This window comes from Pristis pectinata, chromosome 5 (genome assembly GCF_009764475.1).
Source record: "Pristis pectinata isolate sPriPec2 chromosome 5, sPriPec2.1.pri, whole genome shotgun sequence".
In the NCBI taxonomy this organism is placed as follows: domain Eukaryota; kingdom Metazoa; phylum Chordata; class Chondrichthyes; order Rhinopristiformes; family Pristidae; genus Pristis; species Pristis pectinata.
Window position 1 is genome coordinate 87,196,252 of NC_067409.1, and position 25,195 is coordinate 87,221,446.

General features: G+C 40.8%; 1 protein-coding gene across 2 annotated transcripts in view; it reads left to right on the forward strand.

Moving 5' to 3' along the window:
* LOC127570562 (aryl hydrocarbon receptor repressor-like) overlaps positions 1–24,981 on the forward strand; it is a 146,710-nt gene extending 121,729 nt beyond the window's left edge. For both annotated transcript variants that reach the window (XM_052016229.1, XM_052016230.1), the window contains exons 5-11: positions 2,079–2,168; positions 10,931–11,066; positions 13,272–13,399; positions 14,979–15,181; positions 20,554–20,660; positions 20,951–21,092; positions 22,180–24,981. In XM_052016229.1, the coding sequence (XP_051872189.1) occupies positions 2,079–2,168; positions 10,931–11,066; positions 13,272–13,399; positions 14,979–15,181; positions 20,554–20,660; positions 20,951–21,092; positions 22,180–23,410 (2,037 nt within the window). In that variant the 3' untranslated portion in view covers positions 23,411–24,981. The remainder of the gene's footprint in view (positions 1–2,078; positions 2,169–10,930; positions 11,067–13,271; positions 13,400–14,978; positions 15,182–20,553; positions 20,661–20,950; positions 21,093–22,179) is intronic.
* Positions 24,982–25,195: the final 214 nt, after the last annotated feature.

Genomic DNA, 25,195 nt, shown 5'->3' on the forward strand with positions numbered 1-25,195 from the left:
CTATCAATAGTATTTTGTATGTGTGTTAAATCATGTTTGCCATCCGTTGTCCATAGAATATAGACTTTACTGGAAAGGAGTAGTATTAGCATCGTTGGATGTGATGGATAATCCATAATGTTAAGATTTCCACAACCTTGCACAACTATAAGAGCCAGGTTGCTGAGAAACATGACAAAACCAACTCAGGAGAGATGTTGCCAGCTCCCAACTTTGACCTTGTCAAATACAATACAAGACAAGAAAGGATTTGTGTTTATATAGTGCCTTCCTTGACTTCCCCAAGTGCTTTATAGCCAATGAAGGTAGCTTTAAGTGTGGTAACTGCTAGAATGTAGGCTAATGGAGCTGCTAATTTGTGTAAGGTAAACTGCAACAAACAAGAGATAACAATCAAGTCATTTATTTTAACTATGTTGCTTGAGGGATAAACACCACAATGGGAGTCTGACTCTGCTCTTGATGAATAGGGCTTTGATTTATTATGCTGTAGGATAGCATCTCTGATGGGGGAATATTCTGTCTGTGAGTGTTAGCCTCAATTTTATGCTTAATTCCTCAGAATAGGATTTGAACACACAGTTTTATGATTCAGAGATTAATGCAGCTGCTGAGCTGTGCCTGACATCTATATGTAGTGTGTGCTGTATTCTGGACTTGTCCCAATTTACTTGATATCCTCACTGAGATGAATAATCTCAAACTTCACACAATTTTCCATTTCAGGGGCAGCGTGCCATCTTTGAGCTTTAATCACTGGAAATATTCCACTTTGTGTTAAAGAATAAACATAGCTTGTGCTTGCAGTTAACATGGTTTCCTCAGCTCCCAATAAGATACTCCTTCACTGACCTGGTGATGATGCTTAGGGCAGGAGAAGAGTGCTGACACTTTACTCCTGTAGAGTTCTTACCTTTCAAGGTTTGCCAGAAACTTGGTCAAAATCCTAAAATTCCCAACTAAAAAGTAGTGGAGGAGCACAATCACCATGCAGAATGTAGTGGTTCAAGATGAAGTTCCACCATGGCTACCTAGGAATGGGCAATAAATGCCAGCCTTGCCAGCCTGTGGGTACAGCAAGCTCTCACAAGTAGCAATGTGAGTTAAATATTTTATTAGGACACTGAAAGGTGCTCTCCTGCTCTTCACAAACTGTTTTGCAGGATCTTTTGCTTCCACCCAGAGCTGATGTGCATCTCCTCTCACAGTGCAGTGTTCCTCCAGTAATGCAAGAAATGCTTGAGTTTTTGGGCAGGTTCTCCTCTGACGGTGTAGTGTTTCTCCAGTAGTGCACTGAAAAAACTCAAGTTTTTAGTGCAGAGTTTCCTCATTAAAAATGAGGATGCTCCAGTGGGTGAGACCAGCCACATACTCAATCCTTAGATCACTGGATTGTTACAATAGTGGTCCATTTGTATATAAATAGTTTATCCTTGAATTTCAGTGGTATTAAAAGAGAAATATTTACGTAATGTATTTATCCTAGTTGTCACGATACAGGAGGCCATTCAGTCTATGCTGGTTTTCAGAACAATCCCATCAATCGTATTCCCCCACTTATTTTCCTGTGAGCCATCTCTCTCACATGCCTATCAACTCCATCCTGATTCTGCTACCAGCCACTGACACTAGGGGTAATTTACAGTAACCAATTAACCTCCCAACCAGCTCATCTTTGGGATATGGAAAGAAACCAGAGCATGCTGAGGAAACTCATGCTGCCACAGGAAAAACATGAAAACTCCACACAGACAGCACCAGAGGTCAGGATAGAACCTGGGACTCCAGTAACCAAGTTAGGATTCAGTGTCTCAGTTCAGCAAGCTATGATTTTTGCTGCCTTCCATTGTCAGTCAGCTGTTTTCTTCTCCATCTGAGGTCAATGAGCTAATTCATTGACCTCAGTGACCTCCAGCAGTTAAAGGATCACTGATCAGCACATTTCCAATTTCTATTTCCAACTTTTTAAAGCACTTGCTGGTTCTTTTCCAAAGCTTAGGGTTTCTGCTGCTGAAGGCACAATCATTGCCAATAATTTCAACATTCTACTGAACTAGCTTCATCTTCCTGTTTCTCAGGCTCTGGATGGATTTGTGCTGTTGGTGAGTGCTGACGGAATGGTATTTTACGTGTCTCCCACAATCATCGACTACCTGGGATTTCATCAGGTAAGGAGCCCAGAAATTGTTCTGCACCTGAAAAGGCACATTAAAGTAATGTCACCTGAGGGACCCCTGCTTGTTTTGCATGTGTACAGCCTGCAGCAATATTCCATTGTCCACGAGGCCACTGATGCACAATTGAACGGGACTTGCACAGAAACCTTGAACAAATGCACAAAGGCCTCACCTCCATTTGTGCCACCAGCTGGTGAAGGAGTCAGGTAGGTTGTGGTCACTGGTTGGGCAAAGTGGTTTTTGAAAGTGATTGGTGAGGAGGTGGGTAGTATAAGGAGGTTGAGAGCTTCATTCGTGGGCCACAAAAATCAGGTTGAAACATTGGGGCAGGATATGGATCAGGCTGAGGACTAATGGTGGAGGATCAACAGGATACCCATAGTGGGATTGGGCAGAGTATGGTGGAGGATAAGAGACAGAGATGAGTATTAATCTTAAAGGGGGCAGAACAGTAGGAATATCCATGCAGTGGACCACTCGGCTATGGACCAGGTGAGGGTGGTCCTCTGCAAGTTACATCAAATTTGGCTCACCTGTCTTGTGAAGGTGACATCGAGTGTTGTGTTACACACTCTTTGACAGGACTGTCCATGTTTGGATGACTTTATGCGTACCTTACATAAAGAAGGCAAACAGCAAATTTGATGTTCAATGTGAACTGTAACTTTCAGATAAAAATTTGCACCAAGTTAAAGAATATCTAAGCCTGTGACTTTCAGGCAGGTGATGTTACTATTCTTCCTTTGAGTTTCAAATCTATGATCTTCCATTCCTTAAATATAAGGCACGTCAGCTGAGGACCAAACACCCTCTGAGGGGGACACTGTCTTACAGAGTCTTACAGAGAATAATCCCAAGCTGTTCCTTCTCAGTTGGTCCAATGTCCCTTTTACAAAGTTCATTTGCTCATGCATGGAGGGTGAATTGAACGGGCCACTCACATGGAAGCAGCTCTTCACAAGAGAGGTGAGGCCTGCTTTCTTGTGACCTGCTGGGAATCATCTTGACCTGGTCCATGGCCACCATGACCTGTCATGGAGTGGTTACTGTCAGGGTCAAATAATGCTCAGAAATCATTCTAAATTAGATACAACTGATATTTATTTTAACTGAGGATGGGCATGCCAGTAGGATGCCAATGACTGAAAGAGCTGGCCCACCTACAGAAAAATTATTGTTCAACTAACCGTACACTGCACACCCTTAAATTCTAAAAAAGTGCCACCTGGTACTCTGTTCCAAGAGCAGGCTTAGGAGAATGTGATTGCTGGCAGCCACATGGGTATGTTGTGGCTGGCGGGGGAATAAGGGAATGCAGCCTCTGTCCAGAAGTGATTGATGATCAGTAGGTGGTTGAGGGAGCAGGGAACCTGGCACTGATGGATGATTGGGTGTCAGTTGGGGGTGTTGTGGCAATAAGAGGGAGCCTCGCTCTGAGGGACAGATGATGAGGAGAGAGAAAGAGTTTGGAGGAACCACATTATGGATGGTTGGAGGTGTGGGACAGAACTGGTTTTATGGCCTGGGACTTGGGTAATCATGGGGTAATTGACTTAGCTGGCATGTATGCCATTTGGAGGCTGGGTTGGGAAGACCACATCATCCCAGGCAATGTGGTCCAAGTTTCCTCACATTACTCCAAAAGAAGTATTGCCAAAGGAATGATGTCATCCCAAGAGCCTCAGTACCTGGAAGAGACTGCTCAAACTTCCAGAATGACACCAGACAACCTGGAAATGATTGTGGTCACGCTTTGTTCTGGAAAAATAAATATTCAATTACAAAAGTCTGTTAAAAAAAACACTTAGAATTAGTTATCTATGGAGCCTGGAAATAGGAAAATAAAAGAGACATGTTTTTCTTTAAAATTTGCTCACATTTGGGAACTGCATCATAAGATAGACATTAACAAATTTGACACCTGTGAGTGGTTCTATGGGTACAAAACTGGCTAAGAGTATGAACAACTGCTTTCTATAAGAACACAGAGCTGTCACCACAGTGAGCCAAATGACAAATTCTTCTGTTATGCATTCAATGACCTATGTGTTTTATCACAATTCACTTTGAATAACTGTCCACTAACATCATTCTCTCTCACAGTAGTGACACACTGGCATGGTGTTGAGGGTCATTTCTACACTTGCAGTGGGGAACATGAATGGGTATTTAGCCCTTGTGCCCCTTAATACCAATAAGGGAGTCTTTGAACACCTCTGCAGAGGTTCCAGAAGCTTATCTAGACATGGTTGCAAAGTACTCATTCTGAAGATGTTCTTCAAATTATTCTTTAATTCTCTGAGTATATCTTTCCTAAAAATGGCATTTTGCTGTATACTTATTTGCATGGTCCAATATCATGCCAGATCTCTGCTGGGCCCTGCTATGATCATAACTCTATTCTATCAACTGTTGATAAAGGATGAACTTTGTGGGGAATGGAACCACAGAAGGCATATGACCGCAGCATCAGGATATACCTGTATATACTTCTACCCAAGATAGATCAGTCAGCAGCTACGTAAAAGTTTACATAGATAGAAAGGTAATTAAATTTTATTTTAACTTTAAAATTGCTGCCTTTCCTATTGATACCACAATGGCATCTCTACTGTTTCAAGTTTGCTCTTCAGACCATTTACCAGCCTCAGTGTCATAGAGACTTCTTCTTTGCAGTTTCTTTTTGTCAATACTTCCCTTTCTTGGTGAACCCACTTGGCTGATACTATTGTGCCTTGCCATATATATCTGTCATTGGACATTGAGGCTATGTACCTTTTCTTCTACAATTAAAGCATCTTCTTGGTATGTCTGTGAAAGTGATCTCCAGTATACCAGCAGCAGCTTTTGCTGTTCATCATGGTTTTTGTACTATTTTCATTTACATGACCTGGGCTCAACAGCAAAGCTCCTGCCTTTGCTACTGTCTTCTGCCCATCTGTTATGCACTAGCCAAACACCCTGGCATTTTCAGAAGCCATCTCCATTGATGTGCTATTTTATACATGCATTCAAATCTGTTCATCTATTAAGCTACACATGACTTTGTCTCACTCCAAAGTTACAATGTTGTGACAAGTTCTTCAAGGCCACTGTTTAATCACTTTGAACCTTGCCTGACCTTTGAGTTCTGGTTGCAAATTTATATATTTCTATGACCTCCAAGAGTGCTGGGTTAAATTGACTCAGCAATCTCTATCAACTCACCAAATGAAATATCTTTTTTGTTGTGTGCATCAGATCTAAGTCACTTACTATCTGTGACTATTGCTATCAGTGAGGTTGTTCCCTTCTTTCTCTCTATGGCTTTATTTTGGGTAGACAGAATTGTGCCCATGCCATCAATTTTAACTATATTTTTTGCCCTGAGAAACATTTCCATTAGTTCTACGTATGACCTGAAGGTGCCCTACACTTTATTATAGACTCCAAGATTGCTGATGTAACTGGACTGGAGCTGTGCCTCCATCTTGCGTCGTTCCCTTCTTCCAGTTGCGAGTGTTAACCCAATGATCTCATGCACGAGCATATAATTTCCAGCTCAAGTTCAATGTTGTGTTCCATTGCTTTTGATCTGCATTTTGACATTACTGTGATTAACTTTACTATCACAAGTATTGAGTTGATCAATTGTCTTCACAACTTTGCAACTTTGGGCAACACACTGGGCCTGTCCTCATTGCCAGTATAAGATACATACTTTGGTGAATTCCTAACATAGTAACTTTCTGGGTGAGGCACAGGAAACACAGATGGATCTACAAATTACATCAGGTTTACTTGATGGCAGAGATGTGTACAATGAAGCCCATGTGATTAAATACATCGCAATTGGCATTACACATATTAATACATACAACAGCTGTATTTAAAAACACCAGCATCCAGTCAGAGGATGTATTTAAAATCATCTGGACGTCAGTGAGTTGGTGATAAAAATACAGATGAGGTATTGAGAGAAGATACTTAAAATCACCCAGGCCACACGAATGGCATAATCTATAGCTGTCTGGACCTCAGTGAGAAAGGGCATTTATGATCATCAAGCTGTTAAGTCAGAGATGTTTAAAACTGGTCAAACCTCAGTGAAGAGGTATTTTAAATATTCCAGGGTGGGGGTGAGGGAGGTGAAATGGGTTAGAATGTTCAGCCTGTCAGATTGTTCCCTACACTTTCAATGGAATTAAAAGAAGATCAGTATGCAGCATGAACTTCCCCTTGAAGTATTGCTGGCAAGAGCCCCAGGACCAGTTAACTACCAGTGGAATGCAGTGATTACTGGAATCTGCTGTCCTTCTGAAAATTGAACATCCCTTTATTCAGCATATTTAACATAGCAAAACATCCCAAGGGTTTCACAAGAGCTTTATCAAACAAAATGAAAATCAAAAGTTGAAAATGTTGGAAATCTGAAATAAAGACAGAAAATGCTGGAAATATCTCAGCAGGTCAGGCAGCATATGTAGAAAGGGAAATAGAGTTAACATTTCAGGTCAAAGACTCTTTGTCCAGAAGTGAAATGTTAATTCTGTTTCATTTTCCACAGATTGCTGCATGACCTGCTGAGTGTTGCCAGCAGTTTGTTTTATTTAAAATTTGACTGTAGAGGGTCAAAATCTTGGTAAGAGTTAGGGTTTAAGAAGTATCTTAGAGGTGGAAAAGGAGGCAGCAAGCTACAGAGTTTAAGGGACCAGATTCCAGAGTTTGGGAACTTGGAAACTCACAGGAATGTAGATCTAAAGGAACTTAAAAGTTATTGCTGAATATGGAGTCAATATAGGTCAGTGAGCACCAGGATAATGGGTGAACGGGACTTGGCAAGATTTTGGGCACAGGCAGCAGAACTTTGGATGACTTCCAGTTTGCAGAGAAAGGATCAATGGAGACTGACCGATGTGTGTTGGAAAAGTCAGGGGTTAATTTATTAAAGACAGGGATGAGCTTTTGCAACTGGACTTATCTTGAGACAGTAAAACTCATAGCAGAAACAGAAAAGATTTGTTCATTTTCTTTGGATAAAGGCTGGAATTTGAATGCTTCGGCACTGCTCAGGACTCAGTGCATTAACTACGAATCTAGCGTTTAAGGACTACTTTTCTGTTCAGCTCAATGAAAGACGTATAAGGATGAAGGTGAGGTTATATTAGGTAATTGCAGTAGGTTACTTATAATTGCAACCTTTGCATAATATCAAGCTTGTGCCAGAAGAAACACTCCAGACTCCTTTTCAACAGGCTGGTCTCATGCAATGGACATTCGATCCGCCAGCTGCAATGTTCTGTGATGTGTTTCAAGTGTTGGCTACTTGTGACAATCGTGTACAAATGTTCAGTCATTGTTTTCTGCTATTCAGCCCATAGCGTGCCACAGCTCTGGAAAATATGGGAATGATAAATATTTCGGAAAGCCCTATCACCCAAAGCATTCCTGTCAGTGAGGAGGGGGAGGGGAAAAACAAGTTTTATTTAAAGATTTTAGTCCATTGCAAAGTACAGTTAATCAGAAGAGGGAGCCACAGCCGGTGTTTACCCAAAGCCTAACCACAGCAGGAGACTGATCATGCTGCTATATGTTAGGTGTGATAGTGCAGTATTCTTCTCTGCTAGTTTCAATGGCCCAAGTGATTTTTGATTGCATTTTTTCTTGAATGAAGCACTGAATTTAGGTGCCTTAGGTGCTGTAAAAGGTAACACTGTGTTCTTCAAGGAACTTCCTTGGCCAATATTTATTGCTCAATCATTCTCACTGGAACAAGTTTTCTTGTCATTACTTAATTATTATTCTGAACACGTGGAATGCAGGGTTTCCAACATTACAATGGTGAGAATCTTTCAGATAACATGAAATCTAATTGCAGGGCATTTTGAGATGGACTGAAGTTGTGAAACCTGCAATATAACATGGTAGTGTAGCGGTTAGCGTAACACTATTACAGCACCAGCAGCCTGGGTTCAATTCTGTCGCTGTCTATAAGGAAGTTGTACGTTCTCCCCATGTCTGTGTGAGTTTCCTCCGGGTGCTCCGGTTTCCTCCCACATTCCAAAGATGTACAGATTAGGAGCAGTGGGCATGTTGGTGCCAGAAGAGTGGTGACACTTGCAGGCTGCCTCCAGCACATTCTCAGTAATGCAAAAAAGATGCATTTCACTGTGTGTTTCGATGTACATGTGACTAATAAATAAATATCTTATCTTATAAATGTAGGCTTTTTTATTTCATCTATTAGAAGATGAGACATGTTCTATTAGATGACTAGAACATGTCTCATCTATTCACGATGAGAGGAAAGTGATAAACAGTGAGAGGATCTTATGATAAAGTTAGCAATTATTACGGTTTTGATTCACCAAATATACAAACTTCTTTAACCAGAGGGGAATGGCTAATAATGCTAATTTCTAAACCTTTCTTGTTTTCCTACATCCCAGTCCTTTATTCAATCAGCAGTGAGATAACCTAAACTCAGGTCTATGCCACTAGGCTCAGTTACCAGTTACCAAGTGTAACTGACTCAGGTGGATTTATCTTGTTTCTCCTGCTGAAGATATAGGGCTTAGCCTAATGGGCTGACACTAGCTGCAAACTGAAGATGGCGTGATCCAGGTGTGAAACTTTGCTTTTGGATGCCAGTACATAAAATCACCATCACCTAGCATATACCATCTACACAATATAAATCACATCACCAAGTCCCTACTAGTCAATGCACACCAGTATATCACTATTATCCAGTATACACCAGTATCTGCATCACCAACTCCCAGTGTGCACCATTTAGTCCACATCAGTATGTAAGCCACCACTATTAAGCATATATGATACACTATTAAGCACACTGAATATAAATCACCAACAACAAACAAGATGCTGGAGGAACTCAGCGGGTCAGGCAGCATCAGTGGAGGGAAATGGACAGTTGATGTTTTGGGTCGGGACCCTTCATCGGTCCAGCACCAGCACTTAAAATGCACCATACAGTGGACACCTATACATATATATAAATGTATCACCATCATCCAGTGTACAGAAGTGAACATTGCATACCAGAATATAATTTCCCAGCACTCAGTGCACACCATTCAGATCACACAATGCTATCACACAAAGGGTGGTGTAGAGGAACATGAGTAAGATATGTAGCATCCCTACAATGAAACACGTTCATTCAACTTGTTGATTTCATAAGCTGATGAGTATTGTTGGGATGCATATCCAACACTGAGACTGTCTTGCCAATATACCTGCCACTCCCCCCACATTCCTTAATCCATTTGATACCATATAATCCAAATCAATATATATCAGCACCAAACAATGCATTAAAAAGCACACAGTGCATCCTAACTCATAAGTTTATGACATCACAGACACAGATATCCACAGACTAAAGCATCTCACTGGTGTACATTAGCCTTGAAACAAGCCAAGCCAAACCAGAACATCCACTCCCTTTGCCATCATTGCATGCTAACAACAGTGTGTACTACCTTCCAGATGCACTGCAGTACATTGCCAACACTTTTTTGACAACACCTTCCAAATCTGCAATATCCATGCTCAAGAACAAAATGGGAAGCAGGTACATACGAATATTGCCACCTCCAGTTTTCATACAAACATACAAATTAGGAGCGGAAGTAGTCAGCATCTGCAGAAATTTCTTGTCTCCATCAGCCTTCAAGCCTGCTGCACTATTCAATGAGACCATGGCTGATCTGACTATAACTTTAATTCTATGCTTCTGTTTAACTCAAGCGTCTATCTACCTCTGCCTTAAAAATTATTCAAAGGATCTGCTTTGACTGCCCTTTGAAGAAGAGAGTTCCAGAGACTAATGACTCCCAGAGAAAAGATTTTGTCACATCTCTGCCTTAAATGGACAACCCCTTATTTTTTTAACAGTGATTTCAAGTTCAATGTTCCCTCACAGGAGGAAACATCCTCTTCATATCCACCGTGTCAAGACCCCTAGGTCATACGTAATCCTCATTTAAAAACATGTTGCTTGCATTGTTACTGGATCAAGACCAAGGTAGTCTCTAGCTATTAACATGATGAAACTGTGAAAGCATTATCACTGCACTTTCCACAGAGGTTCAGGAATGAGGTATTTCACTATCTTCTTAAGGCAACTAGGGACATGCAATAAATGTTGGTCTTTCCAGTAATGCCCATGTGAATAAAAAGCCAAGAAAATTCCCATGATCCCAGGAATTTCAGGTAGTTTTGGGAGAATGAAGTTTTGATACAATTGGCCTCGGCCTCATTTTCCCTTCTCTGTTACTGGGATCATTCCCCACTGAGACCAAAGAGGAATAGAATTATAGAATCATAGAAAATTTATGACAAAGAAGAAGGCCATTTTGCACTTTATGCCTGTGCTGCATCAACCAAGCTTTCATGCAATGAGTTCCAGACCCCGACTAACCTCTGGCTGAACATTTTTTTCCCTCATCTGCCTTTTAATCCTTCTACCATTTACTTTAAGTCCCCCAGTTTTTGATCCTATGTTTAGGGAAGGAACATTTATTTTTCATTGCCTAAATGAATACTTAAGACTATTCTAGAGAAAACCGGGAATGATATTGATTTTCTGATCTTTATATCGAATGCAGGACCTGGTATATCTTCTCCATCCTATCATATCTTTACCCTCCCATGATTAATTTGATTTGCACCATCATTAACCTAAAACCTGATTTCTGTTGATTGGTGCCAGCTTCAATGTAACTTGTCTACTTTTGTCTCTGCAGACTGACGTGATGCACCAGAGCGTGTACGACTTCATCCACGTCGATGATCGACAGGAGTTCCAGAGGCAGCTACACTGGGCCATGAATCCACCGCAGCAGGTGTCTGGGCAGGATCCTCCGGGGCAGGGAGCTAATAGTGAGTACATTCAAACTATTTCCTTCTCATAGTGTAAAGTCAAGTGCAAGGAGTGTCCCTTGGATTTTACAGTCACAGTAAAATACTAGTTTGTGATTGCACGAATAGATGATGGTGCCATTCATTTTTCATAGCATATTTTGGCAAACATATGGATTTACTTCAGCTGATATTAAGAGCCCACAGAAAGAATGGGATGAAATCTAGTGTAGCTCAAGGTCACCTCAGGCTGGGAGGCCCACTGAATGTGAGTCACTTTGACTTTTATTTCCCTCCCAATATTCAGTTGCATTGACTTTGAATGAAAAGATGATGTTCAGTGGTTCTACCAATTCCCTATTGCCCCATTTTGCACTCTCATACAGTCAAAATGACATCCAGTGGTGGTTTATATTGTAATCTGTTAATTTTCAAGGTTTGCTACAAAGAACTAGCCTACAAATACAGACAGATTAAATATTGATTGCTATGATTAGTGTTTGGGGACTGGAGGAAGTGGATTGTGGTGGTTGATAGAGGTCTAAACTCACAATTTCTTTGGGACAAATGATAAATTATAAGTCAGTTTGGCTCAGTTGATCTCATTTCGAGGTCAGGAGATTTTGGGTTCAAGCTCCATTTCAGGACTTGAGCTCAAAATCTAAACAGACAACTCATTACAGTATTTTGTGAATATTGCTTAGTCTGAGGCCCTATTGCTTAGTCTGAGGGATATTAAATTGGCATTGGACCTGTCTATAAAGCTGGATGTTAAAGATCCTGCAGATCTATTTGAAATGGAGCAGAGGGAATTGTTCCTCCATCTCAGCCAACATTCTTCCCTTGAGCTACACCACTAAGATGAATTGCATTCAAAATGGTTGCTGTTCAGTCACCAATCAATAATGATTATAACTCATTTGACATAAAGCACTTTGGGATGTTCTCAAATGTGTGATAATGCACCACATAAACAAAAATACACCAAATGGCTGATGGTTCCTATCTGTTCAGCTATTGTTTTGTCTCTTGAAATATCAAAAGCATCAAAAACAAGAAGGCATAGGTTTATGGTGCGAGGAAGGCATTTTTACAGGGCACCTGAGGGGGTAAGTTTTTTACACAGAGAGTAACTGATATCTGGAACATGTTGCCAGAGGAGGTGGTGGAATCAGTTACAATTGCCAAATTTAAGAGGCATTTAGACAGATACTAAATAGACAAGGCACAAAAGGATACAACCTTAATGCAGGCACATGGGATTAGTGTAGAGGGGTAAAAAGCTCGGCAAGGATGTGGTGGGCCAAAGTATTGGTATTGGTATTGGTTTATTATTGTCACTTGTACCGAGGTTCAGTGAAAAACTTGTCTTGCGAACTGAACATACAGGTCAATTCATTACACAGTGCAGTTACTTTGAGTTAGTACAGAGTGCATTCATGTAGTACAGGTAAAAACAATAACAGTACAGAGTAAAGTGTCACAGCTACAGAGAAAGTGCAGTGCAATAAGGTGCAAGGTCACAACAAGGTAGATCATGAGGTCATAGTTCGTCTCATTGTATAAGGGAACCGTTCAATAGTCTTATCACAGTGGGGTAGAAGCTGTCCTTAAGTCTGGTGGTACGTGCCCTCAGGCTCCTGTATCTTCTACCCGATGGAAGAGGAGAGAAGAGAGAATGTCCTGGGTGGGTGGGGTCTTTGATTACGCTGGCTGCTACACCAAGACAACGAGAGGTAAAGACAGAGTCCAAGGAGGGGAGGCTGGTGTCCATGATGCGCTGGGCTGTGTCCACAACTCTCTGCAGTTTCTTGTGATCCTGGGCAGAGCAGTTGCCATACCATGCTGTGATACATCCAGATAGGATGCTTTCTATGGTGCATCGGTAAAAGTTGGTGAGAGTCAAAGGGGACAAACCAAATTTCTTTAGCCTCCTGAGGAAGTAGAGGCACTGGTGAGCTTTCTTGGCTGTGGCAACTACGTGATTTAACCAGGACAGGCTGTTGGTGATGCTCACTCCCGGGAAGTTGAAGCTCTCAACCTTCTCGACCTCAGCACCATTGATGTAGACAGGTGCATGCACACCGCCCCCTTTCCTGAAGTCAATGACCAGCTCTTTTGTTTTGTTGACATTGAGGGAAAGGTTGGCTGTTTCTGTGCTGTACGACTTTACGACAGATGATCTTCTGGTGCAAGATGTGTGATAGTGCTATCATCCAATTTTAGGTGAAGAGTACCTGGGTTCTTTCAAAGCTTACGACCCAAAAGTTCTGCCACCGGAATTTTCTCCATTCCTGAACCGTTGTTTTGTCATCCGAGTGCGTTGCCTACTGGACAGCACTTCAGGATTCCTGGTAGGTTAACAGCTGAGGATGACGTGCAAGAGAAAGAAAGTCCACCTGCCAAATGATTTAAGATAGAAACTGTGAAATTAATATTGAGAGCCTACAATTAATGCTATGGTGTGGAGTTTTCAATTGCATGTGTCAGATCCATCACAGATCCCTCTGAAGCCTCACACAGCAGATATGATTGTACAAAGGGGCCTTCTACCTACATTAAACTATCACTTGGAAAAATAAAATAATAAATCCAAAATTGTCATTCTTCCAACCACAGATCGCCCTGTGTTTACTTAATAGCAATTGGATTTTGTGGTCTTTCTAAAACAGTGCCTTCCCACAGCCACCACACCTCCCAACAGGATTAGTATTAAGAGTGTGACATTTTCACTCATTGCAGCCCAGGTAATTACCTGTCTGATGTGATATTCACGTTGCTTAAAGTTAATTAATTGATAGTTTGGGGAAGATTTACGTCACTCAGTATGCATCCTTCTGAATAGCTTCTGTGGAGTACCTCCAATTTAAAATCACAGCTCTTTATTTCAACAAGTAACAACTACTGCTAGCTCACAAAACCAAAAGTGGCAATGAAATGTTGGCGAAGGATATTGCACAGACATTAAAGCAAACTGTACAGCACAGTCACAAGCCATTCAATCTAGCTCATACATACACATGTACATGCTTCACATGAGACTCTTGCTTTGCCTTGTTCATCTTACTATCATGACACCCTTCCATTCCTTTCCATCAATTAGCCTCTCCCTAAGTGCATTAATGAACCTTGCCTCAAATAATCCATGTGGATTATTTGAGGCAAGGATCATTAATGTACTGAGGGAGAGGTTCCACATTATAACCTGGTGGTGCAGAACTCTTGTGGGGATAGGGTTAAGTTGGCAACATGTAACACTTGCTGTGCCCACTTACATGAAACATGCCTTAGTTTAACAGAGCAGCATTCTTCTATCGAAGCAGTTTAGGACTTTTGATACTTGCTATCAAATTTTTACTTTTTCTCCAACATAATTCTCTCTCCTATGCACCTTTTACCCCTTGGATCTTTCCCTCCTCACTCTCTCTGGTTCTTCCTGCTGCCTCAACTTCATTTCTTATTTCTCTCTTGCTCCAGTGCACTCCTTGTAGGTCATCCATTGTTCGATTAGATCATGGATGATCTGTACCTTGTAGTTCCATAATCCTTAATGTTTTCACTCAGTAAAATTTATTGATCTCAATTTGAAATATAAAGTTGTCCCAGCACCTTTTTGGAAAAGGGAGTACAAGAATTGCACTAACTTTTGTATGAAGAAGCCCTTCTTCACATCATTACTCACCAGCCCATCTCTAATTTTAAGGTTATGCCCTCATGCGCTGATCTCCATTATCAAATATAGTTTCTTCCCATCTCCCCTATCAAATTCTTTAAACATCTTTTTTCGGTCACCCTTAGTTATCTTCATTCAAGGGACGACATGCCTAGTTTCCTCTTAACTAATTTCTGTTATCAGACTTCATGTTCATCAACTTTTTTCAATGAGTTCTTTCCCTCTCTACTCCATCTCCCAATCCCTCCTCCTCACAATAGACGATGCAGTTCCAAGGCAGACTAAAGTACCTCCAGGGACAGAGGAAGAAAGACAGGTCTGGTGCTGCCCTTCCACCACAGTTGGGCTTGTTTTGTATCGCTGTACCTCTGCTGCTCCCATCCATCGGTGAAATGAAGCTGAAGAGCTTGCTCCTCAAGAACAAACACAGGCTTGATCTCAGCCCCATGACACTTGGTGCAAAGTAAGTAACAAAGTCCCAGTCATCTGGAAATGGCTGCCTGAAAGGGTGGTGGAGCTAGATTCATGTGTAATTTTCACAAGGGTATTTGATATACATGAGAAAAGGAAAAGGTTTCAGGCTTTTGAAGGAAATCAACAGAAGTGGGACTAGTTGAATAGTTCTTCCAAAGAACTAGTGCAAACCTGGTTAACCAAATGACCTGCTTCTGTGCATTACAAATCAATGATTCTATGAAGTGGGGTTTAATTAATAAAGTATCTCAGAACAGAAATTGTGTTTAATGTTTGAGATCATTTAGGTCAATCTAATAGAAATTGTTAGCTTGCAGACAAGCACACAATACAGGTAACCCTGTCGCATGAGTATATTTACTTAGTAAGGATCTGCCACTTCTCATTTAACAAAGAAATAAGGCAACCATATTAATCTTAAAAAAACACTTGATTTTCATCTTAATATTTTACAAAAAGATCCACAAAAAGGCTTAAGTTCACATGAATCTGGTGTGCAATTGTCAGTGTTGACTTGGGTCCAGTTGTGTAGTGCTCACATAACTAAACTAGTAATCTAGAGAACGTGAATTTGCATTGCACTTGAACCGTTGGAGGATTTGAGTTTAGTTTGATAAAATCTGAACAAAAAAGCTGATGACAATAAAAGGTTTTGTCTCAAAATCTGTTTGAGCATAGGCATTCTACAAAAGGTTCTAAGGATCAGGAGGCCCAGGTGTTGTGCTTTGAAATTCATTTTCAGATTGGAACAGAAGACCATAGATGAAAATGGTTGCGAGATGATAATTCACCAAGGCCATCAATGAAGCTTTGTGACTGCATATGAGTACCACATAAACAATGAAGGTCTTAATCTGAGGTCTTTTTCAGGGTTAGATAAAGTGCTACCCCTCTCCTTCTGCTGCTAGAGACTCTGACATGTACTTGGAAGGTGTCCTCCATAACTTTCCTTTTTAACTATCATTCCCACCTCCTCCCACTCCCACCATCATCTGGCTGAACTTCCTGGATGTCCATACCCCATTCTCCAGATAATCCTTTCTCCGACCACTGCTGCAGTAACTCTTCCACAATGGTGGATGATCGCATAGGTTGGGCCTGTTCCGCTGTGTACTAGAGCCTTGGGCTTCTGCCTGTTGGACATTGTTTGGGTGTCTTTACTCTAGATCAGAAATGTCCAACAGCTTGCTAATGTCCTTTACAGAGTTTACCTATTACCCACACCAGGTTTGAGGTTTACGTAACTCTGGGGTCACAAACCATTGTGGTTTACTTTTAACTGTGGTGGCTTAGCAAACCGTTTAATTAGGGAAAAGCAGTGGACAATTAATGCTGGCCTGACTAGCAACCCCTGTGTAAATAATAAATAATAAAAACATTAAAAAACCTTATAATAGCCCTATTAATCATTCCATATTTATTAATATGAATCGCACTTATCACAAGCAAGACTGTCATTTACTCCTTGTGCTTTAATTTCTTTGTGGTGTTGGTTTTTCTTGACCTGTTGGTCTTGTTAAGTGCATAGGAATGAAGCTCAAAACTAAGCACAGTGAAACCACCTTTGCTGATCCCAGCTTTTTATTTTCAGATTTTTTAAAAAAGTAACTTTAAATTCTCAAAAGGCCATGTTGAAATTTAAACATTGAAATAAGCCTCAGAACCACTAGCTCAGTAATATAAACACATCATTATCTGTACTGTACATTGGTAACATTTCTCTGGATGTAGCAATCAGAAATGGAATGAACACAATAGTTATGATGGTTTTGCTTAGAGATTGGAGTACACTCTCAGTGCGTGTAGTGCTATTGCCCACTTGAGTGTCCTGAAAGCATTGGACAAAATTACTTTAAAGGTTGCACACTGATTCATGGCCTCACAGCCATCACATCACTGCTGTGCTGGACTCTGAGAAGGTGGTCACGCCTTAAAGAGCCTCTCTGCATGGCAGCCTCAGAACTACTGAGGAAAAGGCTGCCAGAGAGATGAGGGAAAACACAGGCAGATGGAAACGGACAGCGTGTAATGCAGTGCACCGATTTGGTCTTATGCAATGAGTGGCCCCACATCACTGCAAGGTTCCAGGCCAGTCTGACAGACATCGCAGCAAATTGCACTGAGGTGCACGACCTGAAACTGCTGCAATTATCACAGAGGCACAGTGATCCTCCTAGACATGAGCAATGAAAATTTAGGTTGTGGAGGCTGTGAATTAACCGGGAATCCTTTCATTCTCGTCTCATTGCTGGTCTGCATCAGAGTTTGTTCCCTTTAGTATAATTGATAAGCAAAACCGTAGGTTGTATCCTTATTCACCAATTTAGTTTAGTAAGCACAGAAATGGCTGCCGTACAAAACTCTGTCCTGAAGCTGCACGACAGCCGCTGGGCAAATGTTAGCCACTGAGAGGGAATCGTGCAAGGTAGTGCCAGGGCCAATTTCCCAATGAGAGCTAATTGACCTGGAAATGATTGCTACTGGGAACTAATGAGAACAAAAGGGCACTGATGCACACAACTTGAACAGAAAAAACATAAACAAATGCTCCAATTTTGAGGCCGTGGTGTTGCTGCTACTGCCACGCCTCCTCCTCCTCCCAACATCCCACCCCAGCCCTCTCCCCTACCTTCGCTGACCTCAGATACTGACAAAACAGAGTAGTTAACATTGGAAGTTGTCCTTCAAGGATTCAGCAAGGGCTGAACAGCACCAGCTGGCTCCCAGAACAATTAAGGTATCACCTTCACTTCACTCTCTTGAATCCCCACCCTTCACCTATCCTCACATTTCCTCATCCCATTCTCCCCCACAGAAACATTTGGGACTGAATCATGACCTGGTTCAAGTGTAAAGTGCTGCATCTCACAGGTTATGGAAAACTGTGTGCCTGGGTTGTGGGGAGTGGGAGGTGGGAAGAGCAGATAATATGATATTGAGTAAGGGTATCAAGGGATTTGTTACCTGTTGAACATCTCTGTCCCTGCTTTCTGAAGGACTCTTACTTCTTCCTGGCTTTTCCTGCTCAAATGTGATTTATTGGCCAGTGAGCTGTATATTGGCTGAAGAGATAAGTTCATTTTGTTAAAATTGTGACAGCCAAAACCAAAGTCAGCAGTTTTTTGGCAAATACAAAACATCACCTTGTCTGTACACAGGTGATGCCAAGGTCAGTGTTTAAAGCCTTTTCTGTTTTCCTTCAGTCCCTTGTCTCTAATTCCAAGTTCCCCACCTCCTCCCCATAATCGAAATATTTCAAAGGAATATGTTCACCAAACAAATGTATCAGGATCAACATCACCATCTGCTGTTGACAACTGGAAGTCCACAAGTATAAAACTTGCATTCTAGCAAAAATGAAAAACTACAAAACCCAACAATTATTCTGCTTGGAGATGATTTTTACACTTTTCTTATGGACAACACAAGCTTAAGTAAAATGGTGCCACCTCAATTTTGTCCTTGTTTCCATTCATTTTATTTCCTGCTAAACTTGATTCATTGTTTATACCAAAACAAAGCAGCTGGGAATCTGAAATGAAAAGAGGAAATACTGAGCAGGCCTGGCAACATCTGTAGGTAGGGGAAAATGTAAGGTCCTTGCTTCTGACACAACAATGATTTTCATTGGACTGCCAATGGCTTCAGTGCTTTCAGCTGCCAAGGGCCCTAAACTCTGGTGTTCCTTTTGTAGAGCCTCATTTCCAGTTCTCTTTTCTGCTTTAAGATGCTCTCTGAAACCTTTTTCTTTAACAAAACTTATGCTCATCTCCCCTAATATCGCCTTCATTTGCTCAGTGTCAAATTTTGTTTGTTGGTTCTTCTTCTTTCACTTACTTGCAGACCTGTAGAGAAAGCACTTTTAATTTTATATCAGGGTATCTAAGCATATCACAATGACATCCAATTTATGCTTGTGATTTATGTTTTTAAATTGAGTTAAGTGTGCTGTGTAAATTCAGCTTGTTTAAGTCTTTAAGACAGAGTTTGATGTCGTGTGGCATCTCACAGTACATCCAGTGAACTTTTAGCAGAAGTTCATTGTTAATTTTGTGAGCCTGACCTTCCAGAGTACCTTCCACAAAAGTTAGGTGTCTGTAGAAGCTGTACACAAGGGAAGATGAAATGGCTGAAATGAAATTGGAATGTCTGAATCTCATGGAGAGTCCAGAGCTGGAGGAATTGATTCCTCATCATTTGGAGCTAAAGATCTCCTTGAGCTTCAAATCCCTTGGAGGCAGTATTTTTTTGGTGGTTTTGGTCAGTGGAACTGCTGCACCTGTTCACCCAGGGCAAACACCTACAATACTTCTACCTAAAATGTGCTAATAGTATTCATCTTGGAAGGTCTGCCTCCATGGCTTTGGACAGTCAGGACCCCAGATCACCTTTTTTTTGTATAATAGAGAAAGTGTCCCAGAACCCAGCCCCAGAATGCAAATTTCTTCAGTTTCCAGCCTTCTCCACCATTCAGTTCAATCACAGTTGAGCATCACCTTAAATCCATCTACCTGCCATGGTACTGAAATCTTTAATGGTCTTCCCTTGCTAAAAACTATTAACCTCATCTTTAAAATGCTAAATAACATAGCCCAACAGTTTTCATGTGGGAGACAGCTGTAGATTTTCATTATTGTTTGTGCAAAGTATTGTGTCATGACTTCTAATTTTAAGGATAAGCCTGCTTATTCTGAACTTCCCAACAAAAGAAATGGTTTCTGTCAACTCTGTCAAATTGTCTTCAACATCTCAAATTACTTCACCCTTTGTAACCTCTTCTTATAATTAGAGCTTGATTTTTTTAAATTTATGATTCTATTTGTGGGGATTTCTTTTTCATTTTTTTACCGTGGTAAATTGGGTATTTTCAATTATTGAAAAAGTTCATATATTAAGATTCTTCAACTTATAATTTCTGTATAATGCAACTAAATTGAAATTGGTTATAGTAACAATATCACAAAATCATAATTTTCTTCCATGTAGTTGCACATAGCTTTCTGGTTTTGCTTCTGTCGTCACCATCCCGTCCACAGACAAATGGGACTGGTCAGTAGATTATATAAGCATTTTTGAAAGGCATGTATGGTCTTTTTAAAACAAAATGAAAGACAGTGTGAATTCTGTATATTTCATATTTATTCATTGCACAGAGATTAGTTGGTGAAAATAAAATTGATTTTCAAGATATATTTTCAGTGATGCTTTCTTTTGGCTTTTATATGTTAAAATAAAAAAAAATTCAAGCCCCACTTCAGCTACTGAGGTGTGATGCTCAGAACCGAACACCTAGCCAAATCCAGTCGAGGAAGAGAATTACATAACTCTAAAGTAACTTGTATCCCTTTGTGATGTACCCAGGGGCAAAGCAATTGCAGGATGGTCAGACACAGAGCACCGAACAATATCAGGTTGCCATTACCTCCACTTTACGGATGCGCTGTGCCGTGCAGAGAACCAAATCCGAAGTAAGTTTGTCCCTAAACCTCCCTGGCCCTTTCCTCCTAAAACTTGCCCCTTTGATCAAGCTTTTGGACACTATCTCCTCAAGCACCTTGTTGAAATATTTTTATGATGATCACTCTAGTGAAGCATCTTGGATGAAGTACTACTTTAAAAGTGCTGTGTCAGTTGTTGTCAGGTAGATTCTCTGCTCTGCACTCCATGGAGCAAACATTTTCCAATGCAGTTAAGTACAGGAATCCTGAATGGAGTGACTCGGATCATGTTTGTTTCAAAAATGTTCATGTTCCCACAGGGATGAACACTGGAGAAAATGGCCTCACGGTCTTCAGAGTGCTCACTAAAGAAGGTCAGTGGGTTTGGTTCCAAGCTAATGGCCATCTTCCCCATAGGAACAAATCTGCGGAATATGCCACAGTGCCTCAAGAGGAACTCAAGTAAGTTAGCTATTTATACATAGTATTTCTTTTGGAATTGTTCCTCAGTTATAATATCTCTCGGACTCCATGTTGTGTTTGAACAAGTAAGTAAAACCATTAAAAGAAGTTAAAAAAGGGCACAAACTTTCTTCATATCTGATGATTTATTTCTTAAATCACTTGCAGCAGTGCTCTAAGGATTTATCTTTAATTCTTGGGTAATCTAGGCTTTTTGCCCAATTGTTTCCAGATGTCTTCTAATCTGCAGTTAGTTGTAGCTTCTCAAATCTGTCTGTATTTTACCTGGATCTCCATTTCTGAATCCCTCCAATCAAATTTCCTCCATTGTCACAGTATTGAAACAGCTCTATTCAAAGGCGATTGTGATTGTGATGAGGGTAGCCTTCTCAACCAGTTTGAGGCCCTTGACACAGTTGACCACACCATTTGCCTCCAATACCTCAGCATCATTTTACACCTTGATAGGACTACATTCTTATATATCCAGTCAAAGCCAGTGAATCACCAGCAATGGCTTCTCCTCACACAACCACACCGATGGGCCAAAGGGCCTGTTTCCATGCTGTATGATTTATGACTTTATGCTCCTTAAGACCTATCTTTCTGGTCAAGCTTCAAGCCAAGTGCCTTAAATCTCCTTGTGTGGTTCAGAAGCAGTATTTTTCATAATGCCTCTGTGATCACCGTGGGACATGTTTGTTCTATTAAAGGTGTTGTCATCATTGTTGTAACCCTACACTACCTGAAGTAGTCTAGCTGGGTTTAAGTATTCATTTAATTCAACATTAATGAGATGCTGCTGACTTATTTATTTACTTATATGTTCTTGTATTGACAAGGTGTGAAATAATAAGCCCAAAAATTTCTAGCCCTAAAATATGTCACATGTAAAACACTGGAACAAGCAACACTGAAGGTGACATTAACGAAAGTGGTTAATGGTTGTGGCTACTTCGACTAATGTTAGTGAATGCTTGTTTTAAAAGTAAATATTTAAAGTGTTGGGGAAATGTATGGGAAAACTGGTTAACAGCACAGCAGCATGTTGTCTAAGTGATATATTCATGGTTCTGATTTCCCACAGGGACACAGAGAGATCCAAGGAAGAGCATCTGAGGACCCAGTCAAGCACTGACCAATCAAGCAGCACCAATGGATTTGTGTACAGCAACTGCAGTGATATATCTTTGCAATTAAAACAACTGTATGACCAGGCCCCAACAAAAGAAGGAAGAGAAGAGAAATATGAGCCTGTTAGAAATGATGGTGGTGTCAACCTGAACGAGCCCCTCAATTTTAGCACATCATTTCCCAGACCTGCCAAGGTTTCCATTGCAGACGACTTATGGGTATCAGAGTATAGCAGAGGCCCATCAAATCCGCAGCCTCTAAGGCCCGTGGGCAGAACGAATAATAATCCCGCTCGAGTGGCTAAAGGCTTCTGTGGCAGAAGTAGACTGCTATCTGAGCCTCAGCTCAGGGATAACACACAGACCTCCAGCTTTCAAAATATAGTCCAGAACTTCCGGGCTGCTGGAGAAAAGACGCAGCAGAGCCAACTGTTCAACCTGCACTCTACCAACCTGGAGAGCTACCCAGCTGAAAGCTGCAAATCAGAAGGTGTTACGGCAATGTGCAATCCCATTAGTCAAAGGTCAAGGGATCTTCCCGCGGAGTACTGTAACAGCGCAGACATGTTCCAGGGGGTGCAAATCAAAAGCGAGTACAATGTGGAACTGCACAATGGGCTAGGTGGGCCCTTGGAATCTCCAAGTCATCTCTGGGTTGACAGCGAAATGGGAAAAAAGATGGTGGCGAGCTTTCCGGGACAGCAGCAATTAAAGTGTGATCCCAACACACTGGAGCAGTTGTCACCCTGTGAGAAGCTGAAGGCTCTCCTGCCAGCTCCATTCTGTGGAGCCAGCACAGCTAAGGGCAGTGGTGTGTGGATGATGGGCAGTGCTTGCAACCACAGTAGGCCTTCAAAGCAAGGAATGGACATGGTTCACTTCAATTCACAGAGAGCCACCCATTCCCATTGCTCTCACAGTGATCAACCCACAGGCTGTTTGCAAGCACATGCCTTGCCCCGCCATATTATCCAGGATAAAGGCCCAGGTCAGGAGGAATATAAAGTACCACTGCAGTTCAAAGGTCATGATCTAGTCCACACAGTCATCAAACGAGAGCCCTCACCCTCTCCTCCTTGGTCTTGTGATAATCTGCACAACATACAGGAAGGCTTGCAGAAAAATATGCCCAGTTGTTTGATCAATTCATTGACTCATAAGATTACACAAAATGCATATTTGTAATTTTTTTGAAAACAGAAGAAACCATTGTGCATTTTTTAAAAGTGCTTGGTTTAAAGATTGTTGTCCTAAAGTCTGATCTGTCACTCCATTGTTTATTTTTCAAATTTATCAGAGAATTTTATTATAAATTGCTTAAGACAATATTGCATGTGGAAGTTTGATCTTGGAGCACATGGGAAACATTGAAATGTTCAGCTTTTTTAAAGTCAGTTTTCTTCAAGGAAGATACTGTCAGAACAACAAGAACTTGCCTTAAATTGAAAGAAATCACAGAAACATTATCAAACAAAATTTGACATTGAACCACATATTAGAGTAGCATGACCAATGCTTTGAAAAGTGTCTTAAAGAAGAAGAGGGAGAGTGGGGCAGAAAAAAATTAGGAAGGAAATTCTGGAGCTTTGGACCTGGACCTCTGAAGATACAGCCACCAGTGAAAATAGAATGGAAACCAGTCTGATCAAGAAATGCATTATGTTCAAGTGGTCCAGAGCAAGTGGGTTTTATTCTCTTCCGTTGAGTTCCTGCTCTTGTCCTTAAGACAGGAGCTCAGTGCTCTACTGATGATATCTTGCTCCAAAATCTATACTAAATTATTTAAGTCGGTCATGCTGAACCAGTGTTAAATTTTTACAATCATACCTGATCTAGTTTAACCATGAACATAAATATCCAGCACAGGATAACTAAATTGCAGTCAGAAGAGAGTGGCCAGACTTCATTCTAGTATGACAGAACTGTAATTCTCTCTGTACTGCTCCACAAATCCAGCACAGATCAGGAATTGTACCTTGGACCTACTTGACTCAGTATCATACCTTGTGTTTGGGTTTGTCCTCTATTTAACATTTAGTTGGTAGCATTGTTATAATGTCCAAGTGGCTCAGTGTGCACAATGTGCAGAAAGCTTTCCATTCTTTCAAATGGAATGAAAGAAATTAGTTACCTTGCCTTGGGATAATTTTCTCCATTAAAAGGTACTAATCAAATACAAGTTCTTGCTATGATCATTGCATAGAACAACAGAGTTTGCAGACATGTATTGGATTTATATTATCTTTGGGCTTATGTGCAGTATCACAATGTCCATCTGTAATAATCACAGTATAGAGATAGAGTAATTTTATTACTGGAGTAGTAATTAAAGTGCATGAGTTCAAATGACCAGATATAGTGATCATAAAGTGGTCAAATTGTCATGGAAACTCATCTGGTTCTCTAATGAATTTCAGAGGAAAAGACCTACTCTGAGAGTGACTTTGCAAACCATTAGGTTATTCACCACCTCTCAAAGCATCCAGGATGGCCCATAAGTGGCACCCTTATCAGTGGCATCCAAATACCACGTATACCTGCAACATAACTCTTTTTCTATGTAACAATTTCAGCAACAATTTGCATTTAAATAGCACTTTAAATTCCCCTGGCAAGACAATGTAAGTTTTTCTTTGAAAGCACCAGTGGTCAGGAGAAATAAAATTTATCATGAGAAAATAATTCTATCAAATTATTTGACACCAGCATAAAATAGAAGGACCATATTCTATCAACTGATTAGTATCTTAATACCATTTTCCAAATATATAACACACACATAAGAATATCAGTATTATTTTTAACAATAAATATTGAGGTAACATTGAGGTCAGGGTTTTGGTTTTAAGTAACATTTTTTCCATTGAATCACAGCATTATTAAAAATATGATGATGCTGGAGGAGCTCAGTAGGCCAGGCAGCATCCGTGGAGAAAAGCAGGAGGTCAACGTTTCGGGTCAGGACCCTTC